Source organism: Salvia splendens, chromosome 10 (assembly GCF_004379255.2).
Source record: "Salvia splendens isolate huo1 chromosome 10, SspV2, whole genome shotgun sequence".
Lineage (NCBI taxonomy): Eukaryota > Viridiplantae > Streptophyta > Magnoliopsida > Lamiales > Lamiaceae > Salvia > Salvia splendens.
The window spans coordinates 3130957-3153288 of record NC_056041.1 but is presented as its reverse complement, the minus strand read 5'-3'; the positions used below and the strand labels follow the sequence as shown (position 1 = coordinate 3153288).

At 38.9% G+C, this 22332-nt stretch overlaps 3 protein-coding genes across 3 annotated transcripts; 2 read left to right on the top strand and 1 right to left on the bottom strand.

Moving 5' to 3' along the window:
• The first annotated feature begins 2055 nt into the window (after positions 1-2055).
• Positions 2056-5962, top strand: LOC121751961 (probable monogalactosyldiacylglycerol synthase, chloroplastic). The gene is made up of 8 exons (XM_042146797.1): positions 2056-3014; positions 3307-3479; positions 3663-3824; positions 3899-4040; positions 4645-4869; positions 5106-5168; positions 5248-5322; positions 5487-5962. Exons 1-8 carry the CDS (start codon positions 2532-2534, stop codon positions 5718-5720), a joined length of 1557 nt encoding a protein of 518 aa, XP_042002731.1. The 5' UTR covers positions 2056-2531; the 3' UTR covers positions 5721-5962.
• Positions 5963-6172: 210 nt separating this feature from the next.
• On the top strand, positions 6173-9373 carry LOC121751962 (uncharacterized transporter C405.03c-like). The gene is made up of 8 exons (XM_042146798.1): positions 6173-6512; positions 7022-7417; positions 7519-7733; positions 7866-7936; positions 8022-8123; positions 8581-8695; positions 8857-8992; positions 9096-9373. The coding sequence occupies exons 1-8, from the start codon at positions 6432-6434 to the stop codon at positions 9153-9155; spliced, it is 1176 nt and encodes a 391-aa protein (XP_042002732.1). The 5' UTR covers positions 6173-6431; the 3' UTR covers positions 9156-9373.
• Positions 9374-15268: 5895 nt separating this feature from the next.
• On the bottom strand, positions 15269-17077 carry LOC121750147 (sugiol synthase-like). Its single transcript, XM_042144620.1, has 2 exons — positions 16144-17077; positions 15269-16050 (listed from the first exon to the last, which is right to left on the bottom strand). The coding sequence occupies exons 1-2, from the start codon at positions 17020-17022 to the stop codon at positions 15445-15447; spliced, it is 1485 nt and encodes a 494-aa protein (XP_042000554.1). The 5' UTR covers positions 17023-17077; the 3' UTR covers positions 15269-15444.
• Positions 17078-22332: the final 5255 nt, after the last annotated feature.

Here is a 22332-nt window from a genome sequence, read left to right as displayed (position 1 = left end):
ATACTCAAACCCAAGGAATCGACTACTCTGAGACATTCTCTCATGTTGCAAAGATGAACACTGTGAGAGTTCTCTCTATTGCGACAAATCGGGACTGGCCACTTCATCAGTACGATGTGACTAACGCATTTCTTCATGGAGAATTGAAGGATCCTTTATACATGGTGGCTCCATCGGGATTCTCATTTGAGTTCAGGCAAGGAAAAGTGTGCAAATTGAAGAAAACACTATATGGGCTAAAGTAATCTCCAAGGGCCTGGTTCGGAAGATTTACAAAGGTGATGAAAAAGTATGGGTGCCGACAGAGCAATTCCGACCATACTCTCTTTATCAAACGGGAAAGGGAAAAGATCACTTGTTTGATAATCTATGTAGATGATATGATCATTATTGGGGATGATGTCGGAGAGATAAAGCAACTCAAGGAACATTTTGCTGCAGAATTCGAGATGAAGAATCTTGGTGACCTCAAGTACTTTCTCATAATTGAAGTACTTAGGTCGGGTAAAGAAATCTTCATTAGTCAACGAAAATATGTCCTTGATCTTTTGGCAGAGATAAGGAAGTTGGATTGCAAGCGGGCAGACACCCCAATTGTGTAGAATCACGGGCTTCAAATCATCAAAGGGGCGACCACTACTGATCAGGGAAGATACCAGAGGTTAGTTGGGAAACTCATCTATCTATCCCATACTAGGCCTGATATTGCATACGCAGTGGGAGTCCTAAGTCAGTTCATGCATAGTCCGTATGAAGAACATTGGGAAGCAACACTTAGAGTGGTTCGCTACTTGAAAGTAACAGGACATGGAGTTTTGTTCCTGAAGAACGGGCATCTAGATATCCATGGATACACAGATGCGGATTGGGCATGAAATTTGGTCGACAGACGTTCCACGGGAGGATACTTCACCTTTGTTGGTGGAAATTTGGTGACTTGGAGAAGTAAGAAACAAAAGGTTGTCGCCCTCTCTAGTGCCGAAGTAGAGTTTCGAGGCATCAAGAGTGGGTTAACCGAAATCATGTGGCTTAGAAGATTGATGAAAGAATTGAACTTGGAATCGCAGAAAACTTGCAAGTTGTTGTGTGATAATAAGGCCGCGATCAGTATCTCAGAAAACCCGGTACAACATGACAGGACGAAACATGTCGAAATTGATCGACATTTCATAAAGGAAAATCTTGAGGAGAAGATAGTAGAGATCCCGTATGTGAAATCAGAAGATCAACTGGCAGACATCTTGACTAAAGCAGTCTCGGCAAAGAATTTCCAAGAGGTGTTGGGCAAGTTAAGCTTTGGAGATCCCGTCACTTAACTTGAGGGGGGTGTTGGAAGATACAGAATATTTTACAAAGAGAAAGATTACACAAGATCAGGAAAAGATTGCATAAGATTATAGGCGTGTAATTAGGGAGATTTGATTGAGAATATCTTACCTTACCTCGTATAATTATCTCTTAGCCTATATATGATGTATAATCTCATTGTGAATAATATAACATAAATTTACCCAGTTCTACCAATAATTCAAAATTATTTGTAAATTTTGTAACTCAAAAATTGGATGATGAATAGGTTCACACTTCACACTTCACACTTTTTGGGTGGAAAAAAGGAGAAAGAAATTGTCAAAAGCCCAAAACATGTGAAGAAAAAGAAACTAACCGCAGAGACTACGACCACCGTCCAGTCCACCACCGGTCTCCGCCATGAACCCACCACCGTCCACCTCTCTACCGCCGTCCAATTAGCGTCTACCAAATTTAAATGCCCACTCTAATTTCATTTTTCATATTTATTATTTCCCAATAACACATTTTTCAATGAATTAATAACATTGTACGACAAAAACATTAAATCCATTATAATTCTTCTGAAAGTCAAAAGAATAATTAAACATATTTTGTTCTCAATTAAGCATTGAAAACTTGATAGATCGCAAAATTTGAATAAATTAATAATTTAATTGCAAAATTAGAAGTAAATAATTTTGGAATCAGCTTTTAAATCTAAGTTTAGGGATTTAGATATTAATTAAAAAGCACCTCTCTCTCTGCGTCGTCTCACTCTCTAAACACACGTAGAGACACGCTCCACCTTATCTACACTGATTTTGTTTTTGGATGTTTTTTGAGTCAGCTGTCAACGAGTTGCTCTCATGGCTGATGTAGGCCTATATCTCAAGGGGGATCAAATTGAATTCCTTTGGTATATTTCTTCTCTACTAGTATAATATGCACTCGCTCAGGCACTTATATATATAGATTTTGTATGTATTTCCCTTCACTAAATCTTGTCTTTGTGGTTGCAATTCCTCACCAAATTCCTACCTTCTTTCTACTGCCTCTCTCTCTTTCTTCTCCGTCGATATCTCTCTCAGACACAATCCCAAACACTTGGCGGGTAAAACTAACTACACAAGTCTTGAATAGTCTTTCTTTTGCAGGAACGAATTCTGTGGATGTTTGTAGGAAACCCATTCGTAGAAACGTAAGTCTCATTGGGGGGAAACGTTAAATAGGTTAGCAGTATGCAGCCTTCGACTGTGAACCAAGAAACCACGAACCCCTTCGGTTTCGTTTCTCAGTTGGGTAATTTAGTGCACGATTCCTCGCGGCTGAATTTTGATGGGCATTCCACGTGTTTGTCGAATTACTTGTACTTTGATGAGAGGAAGAAGCCCAGGGCTGTGGCTTCATTGGCTCTGAGCTGTAAAGGTGCCGCCTTTAACATTAGGAGAGCGTTGAATCAGTTCAATAGTGCAATTAGGTTCCACTGCGAGAGACTCCCGCTTAATTTCGCCTCGGTTCAGGTTGATTCCGGGGAGAGCAATGGGTGTGGAGATGATGGGAATGGGGTATTGGAGGAAACGGAGCGAAATTCTGTGGATGCTGTTGTGTCGGATGCTCCAAAGAATGTGCTGATTCTGATGAGCGATACTGGTGGGGGTCATAGAGCTTCTGCCGAGGCTATTAAGGCAGCTTTTGCTGAGGAATTTGGTGACGAATATCGGGTATGTTTTTTTAGTGGAATGTAGAATTGTAATTTTGTTAAATGGGGTATAGTTTTTGATTGAATGTTAACTTGCAATTTTGCGAAATGAGATTCAGTTGACAGTTCGATTAGTGGGTGGGTGATTTGTGATTGAATCATTTGAGAATTATGGGAAAGAGATGTGGTATGTGTGTTGATTGATTGTGGGATGAAGAAAATGATCAGAAACTTAAAGAAACAAAGAATTGATTGATTAGCATTGTGATTTACTTGTTGAAAATGTTCCCAGTGTTGAAGAATTTCTTTTACAGGTTTTTGTCACTGACTTGTGGACAGATCATACTCCATGGCCCTTTAATCAGCTGCCAAAGAGTTATAACTTCCTTGTAAAACATGGGACGCTGTGGAAGATGACTTATTATGCTACTGCACCACGTCTTGTTCATCGAACCAATTTTGCTGCCACCTCAACGTTCATAGCTCGGTAATCCTACTTCTTAAATGACATGGTTTATCTATGTGATATAACTGTTTTTCTCATTGCGGAGCTTAATCATTAACTCTAGTTCTTTTTGATAAGAAAGTAATGAATGTACAAATAACTGCATTTTCTCATTACCCGGTTTCTACCAACGATTCTTATCAAAATCTTGTGTCTATTTCCTAGAGAGGTTTCTAAAGGATTGATGAAATACCGGCCAGATATCATCATCAGTGTACATCCACTGATGCAACATGTTCCACTTCGTATCTTGAGGTCTAAAGGTCTTTTGAAGAAGATTGTTTTTACCACTGTGATAACAGATCTCTCCACATGTCATCCCACATGGTAGGCCTAGCTGGCTCTTTCGCACATACAGCAAAATTTGAAGTGGTATTTATATATATTTTGGTTGATGGTAGGTTCCACAAGCTTGTAACGAGATGCTATTGCCCTTCGGAGGAGGTAGCAAAACGAGCACTGAGAGCTGGTCTTCAACGTTCACAAATCAAGGTCTATGGCCTTCCTGTGAGGCCCTCGTTTGTGAAGGCTGTTCGCCCTAAGGTTGCTTTCTTTTCTATATACATTGCATTTCTTATTTCTTAAAAAGTATTCCTAATGTAGTAGCCCATGCAAAATGAAATTTAGGTTGGTCGTACTCTCATAGATTTCATTTTGCTCAAGTGCTTTATCAATTTATTGGTGGAGTGATATTTGATTTGGCTCATGATTTTTCTGCAACATTGTTGGGAGTTTAAAATAATATTACTAAAGGTATCAACTGACAAGATTAGTGAAGATATTGATACCACATGAACAGTGATAAGATTGTATATCTTTGTATTTTGCTTTTGGGTTCACATTTGAATCGGCATCTTGATGTGTCTATTATGAATATTGTTGCGCTATAATTTCATTTTTCTTATCCGAGGATTACAAATAAGGCTTCAGATCTAATTTCCACTATTAGGCACTGAAATATTTCTAAATATGTCCCTTTTCTGTTGGCCCATTGGCTAATGTGTAGTATGATGTAAAATATGACATAGGGAGGAAGTATAACAAAATTTTTCCTCCATATGATATTGTATAAACGTACGTGATAACTTGTATGAACTCACCATGGAAGAATGTACTAATATCAGCAAATTATGTGTCGATTTTACAGGACGAATTGAGGAGAGAGCTAGGTATGGATGAACATTTACCTGCAGTTTTGCTTATGGGTGGCGGTGAAGGTATGGGCCCCATCGAGGCTACTGCTCGGGCACTTGGGGATGCATTATATGATGAAACTCATGGAGTACCTACCGGTCAGGTTCTTGTGATTTGTGGCCGAAATAAAAAGCTAGTCAGCAACTTGAAGTCGATTCAGTGGAAGATCCCCGTTGAGGTAAAAAGCTTCTCAAAACCTTCTGGCTATATTCACAGCAATGCAACATTTCACTTCTCTTCTGTAAATCGATTTTCCTGTTTAATTATCTGATATTGCTTTTCAAGATTCTTAATGTTATATTCTTTGCTTGCAATATCAGATTCTTAATTATTCTTTGTTATAATTATATTAAAATCATGCGTATAGACTTTTATGCTTGCTGCGGTCTAAATATATCAATGCTTGCAATTTAGGTGAAGGGTTTTGTCACCAGAATGGAGGATTGCATGGGCGCTTGTGATTGCATTATCACTAAGGTATGTATCCGAACCTCTCATTCTCAAACAAAGAATCTTAACGAGCTATCGCTCACTGAACAATTATATGTTTCTGCAGGCTGGTCCCGGAACTATTGCAGAGGCCACGATACGAGGACTTCCAATTATCCTAAATGACTATATTGCCGGACAGGTATTGACACTCCTCCAACTTCTTGCTCTGTATACTACAAGCGAAAACTCTTAGTTTCGTCGAATATTACATGACTGTGTTCCATCATTCATAGCTGTTATGCTGTTTCTGTTTGATTTTCATTGGTTTATGCTGACACATGCATTGTTATTTGCACGTTGCAGGAAGCTGGGAATGTTCCATACGTCGTCCAAAATGGATGTGGGAAATTCTCAAAGTCTCCAAAGGCGATTGCCAGCATAGTCTCACAATGGTTCGGTCCTAAACAGCACGAGCTCGTGACAATGTCACAGAACGCGTTGAGGCTTGCTAGGCCAGACGCGGTCGTCAAGATTGTCCACGATCTTCATGAGTTAGTCAGACACAGAAGCTTCGAACGTCAATGCTCTGCAGCTTGAATCAGTAGCCACTCCAATTTTTCCGGCTAGAATTTCCAGTAGAGGATATTTTTTTCTGAGAAGTTATCAGATCTTTACCCCTCCCTCTCTCTCTCTGTAATCCTTCAGCAATAACTATTACTACTATAAAAAGGAAATTTACGAGCTTATTGTTTTTCATCTTGGTCGGAAATTATTGAAGCAAATGTATAATATCTCTTGGCCTTAGCTGTGGAGACGAAATAAAATTTAATTTTCAACCATGGATTGATTGTATTATACTGTGAGTTTGTGACCAAGTCTATTAGATTTTGTTATACTTTCCCCCTTCTTTTTGATTTGTAAATCAAAATCGAAAAGTAAGAATATACTATATAAAAAAAATTCAAAATTGAATTTGGTAAATTTAGTAATTAATGACAAAAAAATCATGCGTATTTAAACAGGAAAGTGGTAAGAAATGTATAATCCAACTTGGCCATCTTCAAATATCAAAATATGACTGCTAATTTGATCATTCTCCTCTCCACCATTGTTGGATACTCCACTGCCACGAGCTGGTCAACTCCCAACCTTCATAAACCACTACAAATTAACATTCAACGCGTTTCCGAGAATTGGAACTTTTCTTCAAGTGGCAGAACACCCTCTCTAATATTCTTTTTATCTTTGATTCCTTGGATCAAATTATTACTATTTCTTTTTGGGGTTTACTTTTCTCCTTCGTGAATTATGGCATGGAGGTACAGAGCCGGTTTGGGAATGATTGGGGCTTTTGTGTTGATATGGGTTACCTCTGCAGAGGTCACGCAGGTTCGTCCCTAAAATTTTATATGTTGAGAAAATTCGAGCCCTAGACGTATTGTAAGCTTGGCTGATTTTGCCCCAATTTTTTTTTTTTTTTTTGTGTATTTGCATTTTTCGCTTTTGCTTGAGCTGTGCATGATGTTAGTTGATATTTTTTTTTTCTTCTTTTCTGTTTACCTCTTAGAAATCATGTTGTTCTTAGTTAGTAGAAGCAAATTATTCGGAATTCTCGTTTTCCCCATTTTATATTGTTGATCAGTTTATTACTAGGATGGAATTGTGCATAGTCGACGATGATGGATATTTACAGAATCATAATTGATTTAGAATGAAGAAAGGTGTTTGAGTTTATATGATCTGCAAATATTTCATAATTAGCTACTGAAATTTTCATGTCAGAGAATTTTGGAGTTGTTAGTTGATCCTTTTGGTACATGTGAAGATTTTGGAGAATTGTGATCTCAGTTTTATGTTTTCTTTAGAAGGAAATTGACATGGATTATTCAAATTTGCAGAAAATTTTTACAGAATACAGACAGCCTTTTGCTTTGACATACTTGTGGATATCCTTAATGGTGGTTTTTCTACCAATATCAATGTTCAGAGATTATATATGCAAATTATTGGATAGAAAGTTGTTTAAAGATATCTATGGAAACAATAGCCTGTCGAGTTCGTTATCCATGCTGGATATTTCTCTCGAAGGAAATGGACCGCAGGACGACGTAGAAGGAGCTCTGAATAGTTACCTTCTGGCAGATATGAGTGTAGACGAGAAGGAAGGTGGAAGGCCATTATTGTTGAAGGACGAAGAAGATGGGCATTATGCCACCAAAGAGAAGCATGAACTTGGCTTGTGGGAAATAATGGAATGCAGCCTTTATCTTGCTCCGATATGGTTTATAACAGAGGTAGTCTTTTTGACTGATACAAATGCCATTGCATTGGGTTTCCGTTTAAACCTCATCCTAATTATGCCTATACATGTCTGTGTTGTTTCAAATTATTGCAGTATTTATCAAACTCAGCTCTGGCCTATACCAGTGTTGCAAGCACGACTGTCTTGACTTCAACTTCAGGGCTCTTCACACTTTTCTTTGGAGCACTAATCGGACAGGACACTGTAAATGCTGCAAAAATCACAGCTGTTCTAATCAGTATGGCTGGTGTTGCAATGACTACCGTGGGTACAACTTGGGCCCCGGACGAGATTCTTAGCGTCACTGAGTAAGTCAGGCTGACTGTTTCTGAGTTTCAGTGATGCATCATCTGTTTGCATGCACTTATGAGTTAAGACCAGTATTTTGCTTCATGTTGGAGTAACATGAGTTAATTTTTTTAATTTTCTGTGTTTCCCAGGATTAGAAGGCACTCTATAACTGGAGACATTTTTGGTCTGCTCTCTGCAGCATCGTACGGATTATTTACAGGTGTGCCTCAGTGAACAAAGCTTTGGGTTTTTTAAATGAGTACACTTAATTTAGTCTTACACACATTTTGTATGGATTCATACAGTGCTTCTCAAGAGATCAGCTGGATCGGAGGGAGACAAGGTTGATGTACAAAAGTTCTTTGGATATATAGGACTCCTCACTTTTGTTGGCCACTGGTGGCTTGGTAAGAAACTATAATATGCTATATTTCCTGCCAAATCATCAATCTAAGTGCCTGAAATATTTGGATACTGATATTTTTCCCCTGAAGATTTTCTACCCGAAACTCCCCTGCGTTCTTGACAGAAACTATAAAAAGCCAACTCTCTTTAGTAACGTCATAGCCTTGTGAAATGCTAATAGGGGTAAACAGGTTTTAATCAATTAGTATGTCTCAGACTTGTGTTTGAACATAGAGATGATATAGTATTCAGTTGAGCGCTGCTCGTATTTATAAAAGCTTTAATCGTGGGTAAAATTAATGTAGATTTCAAATGAATCCTTGTTCGACTAGCAAAAGCAAGTAAATTCTGATCTAGTCAAAATGGTTTGACTACACTGATGTGTTACTCCGTTTTGCATTAAAGTTAAAAAATTATTGTTTTGACATTCATTTAGAGATCTTAATTCTGATGTTGCAGTGTTTCCACTTCATGCCCTTGGAATCGAGCCTCAGTTCAAGCTCCCAAGTTCAGCATCCATTGAAGTAATTCTGCTCAACGGCTTTGTAGGAAGTGTTATATCAGACTATCTATGGTATGGACTCTGATTTCCTCACATTCTGCAAACATGAAGCTATTGTCCACAATGGAACCTTTTATGCTTAAAATCAGTTGTCACATGTCCACAAATGCCATCTATAGCCATTGATGTTGATTGGATTAGTGCCTAAAACAAGCTCTCAAAATACGTGACAGGGCACTCTCTGTTGTGTGGACGACCCCCTTGGTCGCGACCCTTGGCATGTCCCTGACAATACCCCTTGCGATGTTTGCTGACATGCTGATCCACGGGCGTCACTACTCTGCCATTTATATCTTTGGGTGCATTCAGGTCTGCTCTCTTTGTCCCTTATGTATGTCTTCATCTTCTTCATGGGAAATCATGATCTATAGTTCAGGGCTCGAGCTCATTACTTTTTTTCATTTTTATTCAGGTGTTTGCAGGATTTATCATCGCCAGTATCTCTGACAAGTTTTCTTGTAAAGGGAGATAATACACAATGAAATGAAATGAAATGAAATGGATATTAGGTGTAGCATCTAACCTTTGACACACTTTACTACTTCCAAAATTGCAGCAATTGTATCTCTTATAGTAGTACAGAGCAGAAGTATACTTGTAGTATATCATTGTCCTCTGCTTTGTTGTGGTACAATACATATTTTGCTTAAACATAGTACATATCAATATGGAGTATTTCTTTTAGTTTTATGTGTGTTTTTTTGGTATAAACTTTTGTCGATAAGAACTCTAAAAAATTTAATGATGTACCTGAAAACAAAATGTGTTTAAAACAACCCCAATAAAATTCTCCAGGAAAACAAACTCCTTGTTAAAAGAATACTTATTATTAAAACCATACAGTTAACAGTTAACTTATGATCAATCTAATAATCTTTGAATTTAGAATATAAAATTATACTATAATTTTTCAATTTTTGCAATTGTTTCATGATGATAAAAATTAAAATTAGTATGGCAAAATCACATATAACTGTGATCATTATGGGACAATTGAAATTTAAAAAAAAATAAATTTTATGTGATTATCATTTCAAAGGTGGTGAGACTGAGTAAAAGTCAATAAAAAATTATAATTTAAATTATGTATAATTTTAAATAATAGTGCAATTATAAAAATAATTAAAAATTAATGGGCAATCCCACAAGCTAAAAGTAATTAACTAATTATCGTTTTATGCTGAAGTCCACTCTCATTATATAGAAAGTTAGAAACTTGGACAAATTTTGTTGGTAACGATAACGATTGTCAATGGACAAAGGCAAAGCAGTGAATTTCATGGTGCTTGATTGGATTGAGTAATACTAGTATTTGAATTTTGGCTTTCGATGACTGTGTTGAGTTGGTTAGGATGATTCATCCATGAGCAAACAGAAGAAGGACGCAGAAGCCAACTGGAAAACTCAGGTTAATGTTACGCGCTCGGTTAATTTTATCGAATTGGTGAAAATTGAAACATGAATGCGCTTTGGTGAATTTAGCTTCAATCAGGTTAAAATCGTTTTTGAAGTAACTAAAACTGTGAACGGGTGACAATATGAAAATAGTTTAAATGAGGTTTTTTTTGGAAGTCGAGATGCTTAGGGACAAAAAGTGATTCGCTCACCCCAGGCGCCCCCATAACCCGGCCCGACATCGCTATGGAGGGGTTCAAACACGGTACCTCAGCGGCCCATTAGGTGGGAGGAACTTACACTGGTAACCAACACACAAGGAGCCACCACAGTGGTGAAACTCCCACACTGCGGCTGCCAGCATTCGATCCTGTCTGCTTAGGGACAATCTACCACCCAGGAACCAACTGAGTTAAGCCCGTGCGGGCACAAGCATTGGAAGTCGAGATGCTATTCCATAATGTGGGGGGGGGGGTAGGGTAGGGTAAAGTATGAGAGATACGAGAAAAAGTGGGTAAAGTTTAAGAGAGAAACTTTCAATTTTTAGAAATGAGAATATTTTTTTGCGGAAATTCCAAAATGGCGAAATGGAAGAGAGTACAAGTTTTTTCCCTTTTCTCTCGTTTGTTATGGATATGATTTTGTCTACTTTTTTATGTTGAGTAACTACTTCTGTGGGTCTAAGCAAGCATTTCAATTATTCAATCTACTATTCCATAATACTATAGTAGATGAGCTATTATATATTTACGCTAATATATATTGCACGAGATTAAAAAGTTTCGACTTAAATCAATTAACTTACCGAAGAGCATCCACAACGGTGGTGGCCCAACCCACGTCCGTCTGCGCCGCTGGAAGGATACGTGGCGCGCGGCGATTGGGCAACGACATAGCCGTTGCCTTTGAATTTTTTTTTAATTAAAAATCGGTTTTTAATTTAAAAAACCGATTAAAAATAAAAAAATCACTTCCCAAAAAAATATATCCGTTTATTACCGTTTTTTACCACTTTTTAATTTTTTTTTATTTTTTTCCCCCAAAAATACACACTTTCATCTATAAATACCCCCACTTACACCCAAAAATTCACATCAAACTACACAATTCTCATCTTCATTCTCTCATATTCATTCTCATCTTCATTCTCCCATATCCATTTTCATCTTCATTCTCTCATACCCTACAACATAACAATGTCCGGCCAAGGCGATGACCACCCGCCCTCTCACGGTTGGAACCCCGAATGGTTCGGTTCACAACCGTTTCTTAGTCCGGAAACGGAATATTCGGCCCCTCCTCAAACCCAAGATTCGGGCGTTCCGGGTGGCTACCGGCCCCATACCCAATCGACGACCAAGGTGCTTCCGAAGGGCGATACGGGTGGACACCGGAGCCTAGGCCGACCGCCCCCTCCCAAACTCCGCCTCCTCCTACTCGCAGTGTCCGCACACCGTACACTCCGCGGGAGATGGATAAATTGTTCAAGGCATACTTGGAAATCTCCGAAGATGCGGTGGTTGGCACGAACCAATCCGGCGATCACTTTTGGTGGCGCGTCTCTGGCAGGTACAATGAAAACCGGCCGCGGGGAACGATCGAGCGCAATGAGAGTATGGTGCGCAACTCCATCGGCCGAGCCAACGAAGAAATTGGCAAGTTCAATGGCTATTTCTTCCAGGAGACGCGGAATGCCGGGAGCGGCCGGAGCGAGGTCGACATCATCACTGCCGCGCTGAGCACCTACCAATCCATGAACGGCAAGTCGTTCAAGTACCTCAACGTTTGGCAGGACACGCGGACGCACCCGAAGTATATGGGAGGCGTAACATCCTCCTCTAGCGGCTCCTCCAAACGGTCAAGGTCGGTATCCCTATCCGACGCCGGCTCCGAAGAAGTGGCTAGCCAACTCACCGGAGCTAACTTGGGTAGCCTCGACGCCGGACCAAGTGGTTCCCGACGCCGACCGCAAGGAAGGAAGAAGGCGGCGGCCGACTGCCGTCGCGCCGCAACTCCATCTGCCCCCGCTCCCGAACCCGCTCCCTATGAGCCACCTCCACCCCCGAACAACTCGTTGTGGATGCTCTTAGGCCAACTCAATATGGCCGATAGGTCAACTATGACCCCCACGCAACTTCAAACGCACGAGACCATGATATTGGGTCTCCAAAAATAATTGGGGTTAATGCCGCCGGATGAGTAGTCTTCCTCGAGTAATATTAGCCAATAATTATGTAATTTTTAATTTTTAGCAGTTTAATTATGTAATTTTTAATTTTTAGTATTTTTATTATGTAATTTTTAATTTTTAGGATTTTAATTATGTCTTTTTTATTTTATTTGTAATTTGTAATATTTATTGTGGTTTTTTAATATTATGGAAATGTTTTTGTTTAATTGAATTTTAAATTGAATTGTGCTCGTCCTTGTGGAAGAGCACAACTGTGAGTGTTGTGCTCTTGCCAGAGAGCATGCATGAATAGTGGCGCCGGGCCCACAACCGTGCTCGCTGGCAAGAGCACGGTTGTGGATGCTCTAACGCCCAACAACAAATTATATGGCCCAAACTCATTTTCTTTAAACTCCCACTTATATTTTTTATTTTTGCTAGTAAATCATGTGATACAGCCCAAAAGGCAAAACTCATTCTAAGAGCATCTGCAAAGGTGGACGGACGGCGTCCATCCGTCCGTGCCGCTGGCACGACGCTGTTCGATGCATTGAGCACGTCCGTGCCAGCGAGCAGCTGACGTGGCGCTATGCCGTTGCCTTTGTATTTTTTATTTTATTAATTAAAAATCAGTTTTTAATTAAAAAATCAATTAAAAATAAGAAAAAAATATTTTTTCACTTCCCAAAAAAATATATCCGTTTTTTACTATTTTTTTTACCACTTTTTAATTTTTTTTCCCCCAAATATACACATTTTCATCTATAAATACCCCCACATTCACACCCAAAAATTCACACCACACTACACAATTCTCATCTTCATTCTCACATATCCATTCTCATCTTCATTCTCCCATATCCATTCTCAATCTTTTCTTCCACTCCTACAACATAACAATGTCCGGCCAAGGCAATAACTCCCCGGGCTCCCACGGTTGGAACCCTGAATGGTTTTCTTCACAACCGTTTCCTAGTCCGGAAACGGCATATTCGGCCACTCCCCAAACCCAAAGTTCGGGCGTTCCGGGTGGCTACCGGCCATACCCAATCGACGACCAAGATGCCCCCGAAAGGCAATACGGGTGGACACCAGAGCCTAGGCCGACCGCCCCCTCCCAAACTCCGACTCCTCCAACTCGCGGTGTCCGCACACCGTACACTCCGGCGGAGATGGATAAATTGTTCACTGCGTACTTGGAAATCTCCAAAGATCCGGTGGTTGGCACGAACCAATCCGGCGATCACTTTTGGTGGCGCATCGCTCGCCAGGGGTGTGCATTCGGGTTTCGGTTCGGTTTTTCGCCCTAACCGAACCGAACCTGAAAAACCGAATTTCGCCTAAAACTAAAACCGAACCGAAACCGAAAACCGAAAAACTTAAAACCGAACTTAAAAACCCGAACTAAACCGAAAAACCGAAATTATATAAAAAACCGAAAAATCGAAAAACCATAAACCGAAAACTGAATTAAAACTAATAATCAATTAATCATACTTCCATATTAGGAACTAGGTAACTTAATAAATAAATGTTGAATTATTAGAGGGATGGAAGAATTTGCAGGCTTACAGCTGTGGGTTTAGGGATGCAATTGAAGGTGTAAGTAGAGATTTACCTGGAGTCGGAGCTGTGGAGAGTGGAGACGACGGTGTGAAGGGCAGACAGAAGCTGGAGGGGCGAAATTGAATTTCAAAATTTCGGTTTGATTCGGTTCAGATATTCAGTTTTCGGTTTTTTGCTCACCTCTATCGCTCGCCGGTACAATGAAAACCGGCCGCTGGGAACAATCGAGCGCAACGAGAGTATGGTGCGCAACGCCATCTACTGAGCCAACGAAGAAATTGGCAAGTTCAATGGCTCGACATCATCACTGCCGCGACGAGCACCTACCAATCCATGAACTACAAGCCATTCAAGTACCTCAACGTTTGGCAGGAGACGCAGACGCAGACGCACCCGAAGTATAGGGGAAGCATAACATCCTCCTCTAGCGGCTCCTCCAAACGGTCAAGGTCGGTATCCCTATCCGACGCCGGCTCCGAAGAAGTGGTTAGCCAACTCGCCGGAGCTAACTTGGGTAGCCCCGACGCCGGCCCGAGCGGTTCCCAACGCCGACCGCAAGGAAGGAAGAAGCCGGCGGCCAGCCGCCGTCGCGCCGCGGCTGCAACCGCCAATGCTCCCGAACCCGCTCCCGTTCCATATGCGCCACCTCCACCCCCCACCAACTCGTTGTGGACCCTCTTGGCCCAACTCAATATGACCGATAGGTCAACTATGACCCCCTCGCAACTTCGATCGCATGAGGTCGTGATATTAGGCCTCCAAAGACAATTGGGGGTAGTGCCGCCGGATGAGTAGTCTTCCACGGGGTATTTTTAGCTTTTAATTATTAGGAGTTTAATTATGTAATTTTTAATTTTTAGAATTTTAATTATGTACTTTTTAATTTTTAGGATTTTAATTATGTCGTTTTTATTTTATTTGTCATTTGTAATATTATTTAGTTTTTTTAATGAATTTTAATATTATGGAAATGTTTTTGTTTAATTGAATTTTAAATTGAATTGTGCCTGTCCTTGCGGAAGAGTACCGCTGTGGGTGTTGTGCTCTTGCCAGAGAGCAGACAGAAAAAGTGGGGCCGGGCCCACAACCGTGCTAGCTGGCAAGAGCACGGTTATGGGTGCTCTAAAGCTCGAACGTCCACTAATATTTTGATTTGACACTCCGTTTCACATAAAGCGCACTTTCAGATCCTTCAACTCCAATGCATAACTTTTAAATATAATTAAAGTTTAGGTAGGGAAAACTTACTATATCCACAACAACTTTTGATGAATGTTTTAAAAACTCCTAAAATGTGGGATGCTATTGCAATATACAAGAATTAAGAAAGAAGGAATAATATAATTCCATTCTATTTTTTTAATCAACAAAAAGATCTCTTTGGTGTTATTTCTATAGTAAATTGTAGAAAAATCATGAAATTTAGTCAAATTCAGACTATTTCCACTACTTTATAAGTTATTCGAAAAACCATTAAATTATAATTTATTCTCAATCATCTCATCATGACTAAAATTGTAGAATCTGATAGGTAAACCAAAAAAATCATATTGCTAATGAATTTTTCGGGCGTTTTAATTCTATCAAAGAAAATATACGAGAATGTATACGAAAATATCCCACGATGATCTCATTGCTTAAATGGGATGACCTTGAGTGGAACAGCCCTCCGCACCGCAAACCCAAACAACACACCCTGGCGCTCCGCATCACTTGCATCCGGCCGCTCCAGTTTCCAGTCGAAGTTGTGAACCAGCGTGGCCGTCACCGTGTGCAAGATCCGGTTGGCCAATGGCATGCCCGGGCACACCCTTCTCCCCGACCCAAACGGAATCAGCTCGTAATCCTGCCCTTTGAAGTCAATTTTTTGATCCAAGAACCGCTCCGGCTCAAACGTATTTGGGTTCTTCCATATGGACTCGTCTCGGCCCATGGCCCACGCGTTGATCAGCACCTGAGTCCCCTTCGGGATGAGGTATCCGTTCACCACTTGGTCGCTCTCCGCCTTCCGGGGGAGAAGCAGAGGCCCCGGTGGGTGGAGGCGCATCGACTCCTTCACCACTGCTTGCAGATATGGGAGATTCGGCATCTGCCTTTCGTCCACCACCTTTTGGTCACCCATCACGCTCTTGAGCTCCGCCTTCACCTTCGCCATCTTGTCGGGGTGCGACATTAGCTCCTCCATTATCCACTCTAGCTCGGTTGTGCTCGTTTCTGATCCTCCAACGAACAAGTCCTGGTCAAGAAAATAAAAAACAAAAACAAAATTGACATCATGAAAAATAGTGTCGTTTTGCCATTTTTGACCGTCTATCAATAAAAATCATACCAGCATGAGATGGGTGAGGTGGTGAGTCTTCAGCTTGTAATCGTTGGCCGCAAGAATATCCACGAGTGTCTCAAGGAAGTCATCTTTCTTGGGAGCATTCGGGTTAGTCTTCTTGGATTGGATTCTCTCATTGAGATAGCCCTCGATCAAAGCGAGCAATCTACCAAAGTAGACATCCGCCCTGCGCTTGACCCCCTGCGGGTCAAAGGGGCGGAGGATGGGGAAGAAGTCGGCGAAGTTAGGCACACCAACGATGCTCGCGACGCCCTCAATGATCTCCTTGAACTCCATGGTGACCATGGAGTCAAACTCAGTCGCCTGCAACGAGAACAGAGTGGCGGACATGAGGTTGAGCGTGGTGATAAAAGCGGCCTCGCGAATATCAATGGCGCGGCCTTCATCACAGCATTTCTGGGCGTGGTCGAGGAGCTGCTGCAGCTTGAGCTTGCGGAGGTCCTGGCTGTCTTCCATGCTCTGGTGAGAGAACATCTGCTCCTTGCAGATCTTGCGCATGTCGCGCCACTCGCCCCCCACGGGGAGGAACCCCATGGAGATCTTGTCGTGGCCGCACGCCTCCACGGCCTGGGCGATGGTGCGGCCGGAGAACACATGGCCGTGCTTGTGCATGATCTCCTTGGTCATCTCCGGGGAGGACACGATCACGGTGTATAGGCTGCCGAGGTTCACCGACATCAGAGGGCCGTATTTCTTTGATAGCTTTGCGAATGTTTCGTGAGGCTGAGTGCCGAGCTGGAGCATGTTTCCGACGATCGGGTAGGGGAAGGGGCCCGGCGGGAGATTCTTCCGCCGCCTGGAGGTGAGGAACCATGTGGCGGCGGTGATGAGGAATAGCGCAGCGAGGAAAGGGAAGGAGTCCATTTTTTTCTTGTTTGATCTGCGCTGTGGTGGTGGAGAAAGTCTTGAAATTAAGTTGGAATGTGCCATGTTTTATAGCTGTGATGAGTCCCACTTATGCGCCTAAAAAGTTGACTGCAACTCTTTTTTAACAAAATTTGTTTGTTTTGTTGAATTGAACTTTGCATTATTGAGGATCATATATTCGTAGGATATAGTAGTTTTGTTTATTTACAGCTCATGACTAACTCTAAGATTAGAGATACGGTAATTGCTGCTACAGAGTGGGCTGACAGTTGGGAAAGGAGTAAATATATATACTTATTTCGCTTTTAGTTTACATATATCTATGCAGAGTGATATATCTTCACAAAATGAACTTATTTCTAATTTATTAAATCTCTTACTTTTTTTTATAAACATAATAAACAATATTGGATAAAATTCAATACCCTTGCAAAAAGGTTTATGAGTTTATCTTGATTGGACAAAGAATATATTGCACAAAAACACATGTTTTACATAGTATTAATTTTCTTTACTGTTCCCATTCGTTCATTCTAGCTACAAGAGTGATGGATTGGAATTCGTTGTACGTACGAAGACCTTTGTTTAATTTGTCCTGGATATGTTCCCACAAAATAAATAGGAGTACTTGATTGTTATTTGGTCCATCATGGATTATTGCTTAATTAACATTAAACGGAAATAACATCACGCGATTGTTGCCGATTTAGCTAATACCTCCTTACAAGAAATATCAAAGAACAGTTTTGGCTTGTTTTTATTTTCACTTGATCAATATAGTCTAAAATATGCCGCCATTTACGACATTCGCAGCCATATCTGACAAAAATGTTAAGAATGCGAGATACTGAATTAAACATATTTAATTTTATATGACTGGACCACTTAGTACTTCGTAGGAACGGAAATCTAAAAAAGATGTCATGTCTGTTCAGCTTATTAACCGTTCTACTTAGTCAATGGAGTGATGGACAATAGATTATCACTCTCTCTATCGACCAAATATTATTTATATCTATAACTAAGCACGGTTTTAAGAAAGGTAAATAAAAAAGAATTTAAAAAATTAATAAATATAAGTCTTATTTTTATACTCAATGTGATACAAAATTTTTTGGGCACAAATTTTTAGGTAGTGGTATCTAATGGTTAAATAAATAAAGAATAAAGTAGGAGTGAGAAAAAAATAATGAGAAAAAGTATGAGAAATGATAAAGTAAAAGTGTTATTTTTCTGCCATCAAATGAAATGTCTCACTTAACGATCCAAAAATGAATATGCCACACTTATATTAAGGGAGGGAGTATCAGTGTATATATATTAGGGATGGCAACGGATGCCCATTACCCGCGACCCGACGGATTTTTCTCCTATTAGGAGGAGGATTTTGGTGAAAACTTGTATCCATGTGTCTACTAATGGGTGAAAGTCTCACCCATCGGGTGGGCCGGGTCAGTATCCAGTTCAGCACAACCCGAACCCGTCACCCGTGGAGACCCGGTCCAAAATACACTGATAGCCCATTTTGCTTTAGGCCCAGCCCAACATAGCCCAACTTTACATTATATAAAATCCTCTCCAAACCCTAGCCACATGCGTTCCAGTCCCAATCCCAGCCGCCTCACTCTCCCTCAGCTCGCTCTCTCGGATCTAGGACTTCGGCATGGCGTTGCTCTCCGGATCCACCAGCGACAACGGCCGGTGATCCTTCTTCCTCCTCTAAATTTTTTTTACTGTTGTTGCAGCGTTAGAGGGTATGGGTACCCGACGGGTATATTTTACCCGGTGGGTCTGGATCTGGGTGAAAAACTCCACCCGAGACAGTTGTTGGGTTATCCAACGGGTGGAAATTTTTTCTAAATGATCAGGGTCCGAAGAGGGTAAACCCGATGGATTTCCACCCGTTGCCATCCCTAGTGTATATGAGTAGTGGATAGCGAATGTATATGAGTGAGTAGAAAATAGAAAAAAAAGGATAATATTTGATGTATAAATCAAAATGACAGATATGGACAATATGTTGACGGAAGAGTATTATAAATGGTTTGGATTAAAATAATCTTACGGTCAAAGGTGAGTAATGAGGCTCAGGTCCAAATTGATTTCTTAATAATGCGGAATAGCAAGTTTTTGTTTTATTTTTCAATCTATAATAATACTAGTATACTATATATAGGCACTCCCAATTAATATGATATAGGCTACGATTGATAGAGTACTTACTATGAAAAAATCATGGAGGCAAATAAAAAAAATCAACAACTCGAGTACTAGGCTTTAATTTTTCGGTGTATACTGGTTAAATACAATATTGTTCCTACTCCCAAGGCATGATAAACCATATGGTTAATCCATCCCAATAAATTAATTATTTAGCTAATACCTTCTTTTGTAAGGAGAAAATCAATTTCTATTATGTAATCAATCAACTTATTACCATTTATATTGGTAGCTCTTCATTTTATAAACTACTACTCCACAAATTACTGGCCAATTTTAGATTCATATGAGTAGGTATATACTCAATAATATAAAATAAAATAGTCCAAATGTTAAAAACAAAAATCAAATATGGGGGGTAGTAGCGGAAGTCATTTTGTCTTTGTAAACGACTGCATCTTCAGCACACGACACCATTTTGTTTCATTTTTTTTTATGACGGAATAAATAGTAGGAGTACTGACTATTAAATTCAATTACGTTTAGAATAAATTTAGTTTTGTGTAATACTCGACATACTCCCTCCGTCCCATAAAAATATGCTAATTGGAGATAACACATATTTTAAAGCGTAATTGATAAAATAAGAAAGAAAGAAAAAAAATAGTTGAAATAATGTAGTGGATGGTGGGGGTCTATTAAGATAAAGTAAAAGAGAATGGAAAAAAATTTGTCATAAATGGATATGGATTATTTGTATAAAACGGACGAAAAAGAAAGTTCAACCTATTTATATGAAACGAAGGGAGTAGCCATCATAATCGAGGTCTAATATAATGCTTGGTCAAGCCGGGCACTGTGATGCTGGAGTATATGATTCAGCTTAAAAACATCATTTGAAGATTGGGCACTTTTTTTTGCCTTTGTCCTAGCGACAAGGAGCTTAGACATTATTGCATGAGGTGTCGAGTTCGAGCTCTCTTGACATCAGTTGTAATTTCCTCATATTATAGTATAAGAGTTTATTTGTAATTTCATCCTTTATATAGAAGTTAATTTTTTTTAAAAAAATAAAATCATTTGAAGATTGGGCACTTCATCACTAAAAAAAATGCTAATCAATGACTAACTTTTTAAAAAATATTATAATGCATGAAAACTAAGACTAAACTGCACACATATAACATAATGATATTATATACTCTAACTGTCTATAATAATTTATCACCGTTTGATCTGTTTTAAAAAAATGTAATAGAAAGTGGATTAAAAAAGTCAATGTTATATGAGTCCTATTTTTATATATTAATTTTATAATAAAATGTGAATGATAAGTTAGTAGAATGTAGAGTCCATTATAAAAAATAATAAAAGTGAAATATGATAAATTTTTAGGGACAGACAATAATAAAAATAAGTGATAAATTTTCAGAAACTTAGAATATTATAAAATCTTCACGGGACTCACAGTTAAATGAAATGTTTAATGAAAATATTTTAAGTACCCCCCAGACTGCTTAAATTGGTCGTATTGTTTTTTGCTGAACAATACTCTTGGTCAACATTTATAGTCAAGTTGAACAAAAGTCCATCACAGATAATATTAAATTGAATGGTTTTTCAAGATATGGAAAATACAGTTGAATCAATGATTAATATAGTAAAAAAAAGACAACTACGAAAATATGGGGTAGATCATTTGGTACGTAGTCTAATCAAAGAGTTTTCATAGTTTTTCTACTAGAAAAATAAAATAAAAATTGGAGTTCTTAAATACGTGCCTGGTACTCGTTAAAATTTCAGAAAATTAAAAGTAAATGAAGTTAAAACTATGAAAATAAATACACGAAGTCATATAAATATACTTAGTTATTTGACAAACGAATTCATTTGGAAAACTAAATTTCCACAAATTAAATAGGCAAAGTCTATCCGAGGTTATGAACGTGTTTGACTGTTCAACCTTTCATATCAATACGGAGTATGATTCAGACACCGTAGGTGCAAGTGCAATGTCCCCCATTGGCAGTTGAAGTCCTGGTCAATTATAAACAAAACAAATAGTCAAAAATTAGAAATATTTTTATTCTAAATTAATATCCATTCGCCCTTGAAAAATATTAACTTTTGAATTTTAGAAATCTAATTATGCTACAAATAATTTAAATATTGCTAACCAACGCTTCCTTTTCTTTTACTTTATCAATTTAATATTAAAATTTATGTCCAATCAAAAGTTTATATTTTCCAAAGACGGAGGGAGTATAAAAATAAAACTTATTTTACAAGTTTTTTTACTCTCTATGACATTTTCTAAAATTCGCACAGAGTTAAAAGGAGATTTCGTGCATGGCATCATATCATACTAATTTAATGAATTCAATAAATTTTATGAGGAGGGCAAAGAAGACATTTCACAAATAATTTTGTTTTTAATATGATATTATCTTATATAGTAGTATATAATTTTTAAAATGAAATTATTATAATACCTTTAAATTTTTAAAAGTTGTAGCTCCGCCTTTAATGCACAGTTCACTTTCAGTAAATACAATATTTTTTTCTATTACATCTACTATCGTGATAGTTTGTTTTGTTGCATTTTATTTCAAGTAATTCCGAGGTTAAATTAAATTTACTCCATACTTAATTAGTGGTGAGTATTCTAATAGTCGGTTATCAAGTAGTCCATAACAAAATTGAATAAGTTAGGTAGTAGCTAATCGGTAATTGAAATTTTCGGTTTCAGTTCAGCTCCGGTTAATGTTTAAAGGAAAAGACAGATTATTGATTAAAATTATTGAATAAATAATTACTAGTTGATATTACATCATTTACATTTGTTATGAGTTCCATGTTTTAAATTAGTTTAGTTCTAAATTTTAAGATGTTTTCATTTCAAATTCAAGTTAGATTTGAATTTGTAAAGTTTTAAAGGTTTTTTGGAATGCTCTGTTTCCTGTTTCCCGCACCTTTAAACTGACCATTTTAGTGATAAAGACCGGACTAAAGTAAGGCAGGGTGGCTAACACCAAAATCATGTCTAAATCGATCTCGAGTAGGCCCTTAATACTCTCTACAAATTCGCTTATGCTCTTGCAGCTTATACTTAGTACTCTCTCCCCTCCGTATAATAGATGACATACA

Coding starts and splice junctions, on each gene's coding strand:
- LOC121751961 (XM_042146797.1), top strand. CDS start 2,532: ATGCAGCCTTCGACTGTGAACCAAGAAACCACGAACCCCTTCGGTTTC. Junction 3,825..3,898: donor TCCACATGTCATCCCACATG/GTAGGCCTAGCT, acceptor GGTTGATGGTAG/GTTCCACAAGCTTGTAACGA. Junction 5,169..5,247: donor GTGATTGCATTATCACTAAG/GTATGTATCCGA, acceptor ATGTTTCTGCAG/GCTGGTCCCGGAACTATTGC.
- LOC121750147 (XM_042144620.1), bottom strand. CDS start 17,022: ATGGACTCCTTCCCTTTCCTCGCTGCGCTATTCCTCATCACCGCCGCC. Junction 16,051..16,143: donor ACCTCACCCATCTCATGCTG/GTATGATTTTTA, acceptor TTTCTTGACCAG/GACTTGTTCGTTGGAGGATC.
- LOC121751962 (XM_042146798.1), top strand. CDS start 6,432: ATGGCATGGAGGTACAGAGCCGGTTTGGGAATGATTGGGGCTTTTGTG. Junction 6,513..7,021: donor CCTCTGCAGAGGTCACGCAG/GTTCGTCCCTAA, acceptor TCAAATTTGCAG/AAAATTTTTACAGAATACAG. Junction 8,124..8,580: donor TGTTGGCCACTGGTGGCTTG/GTAAGAAACTAT, acceptor CTGATGTTGCAG/TGTTTCCACTTCATGCCCTT.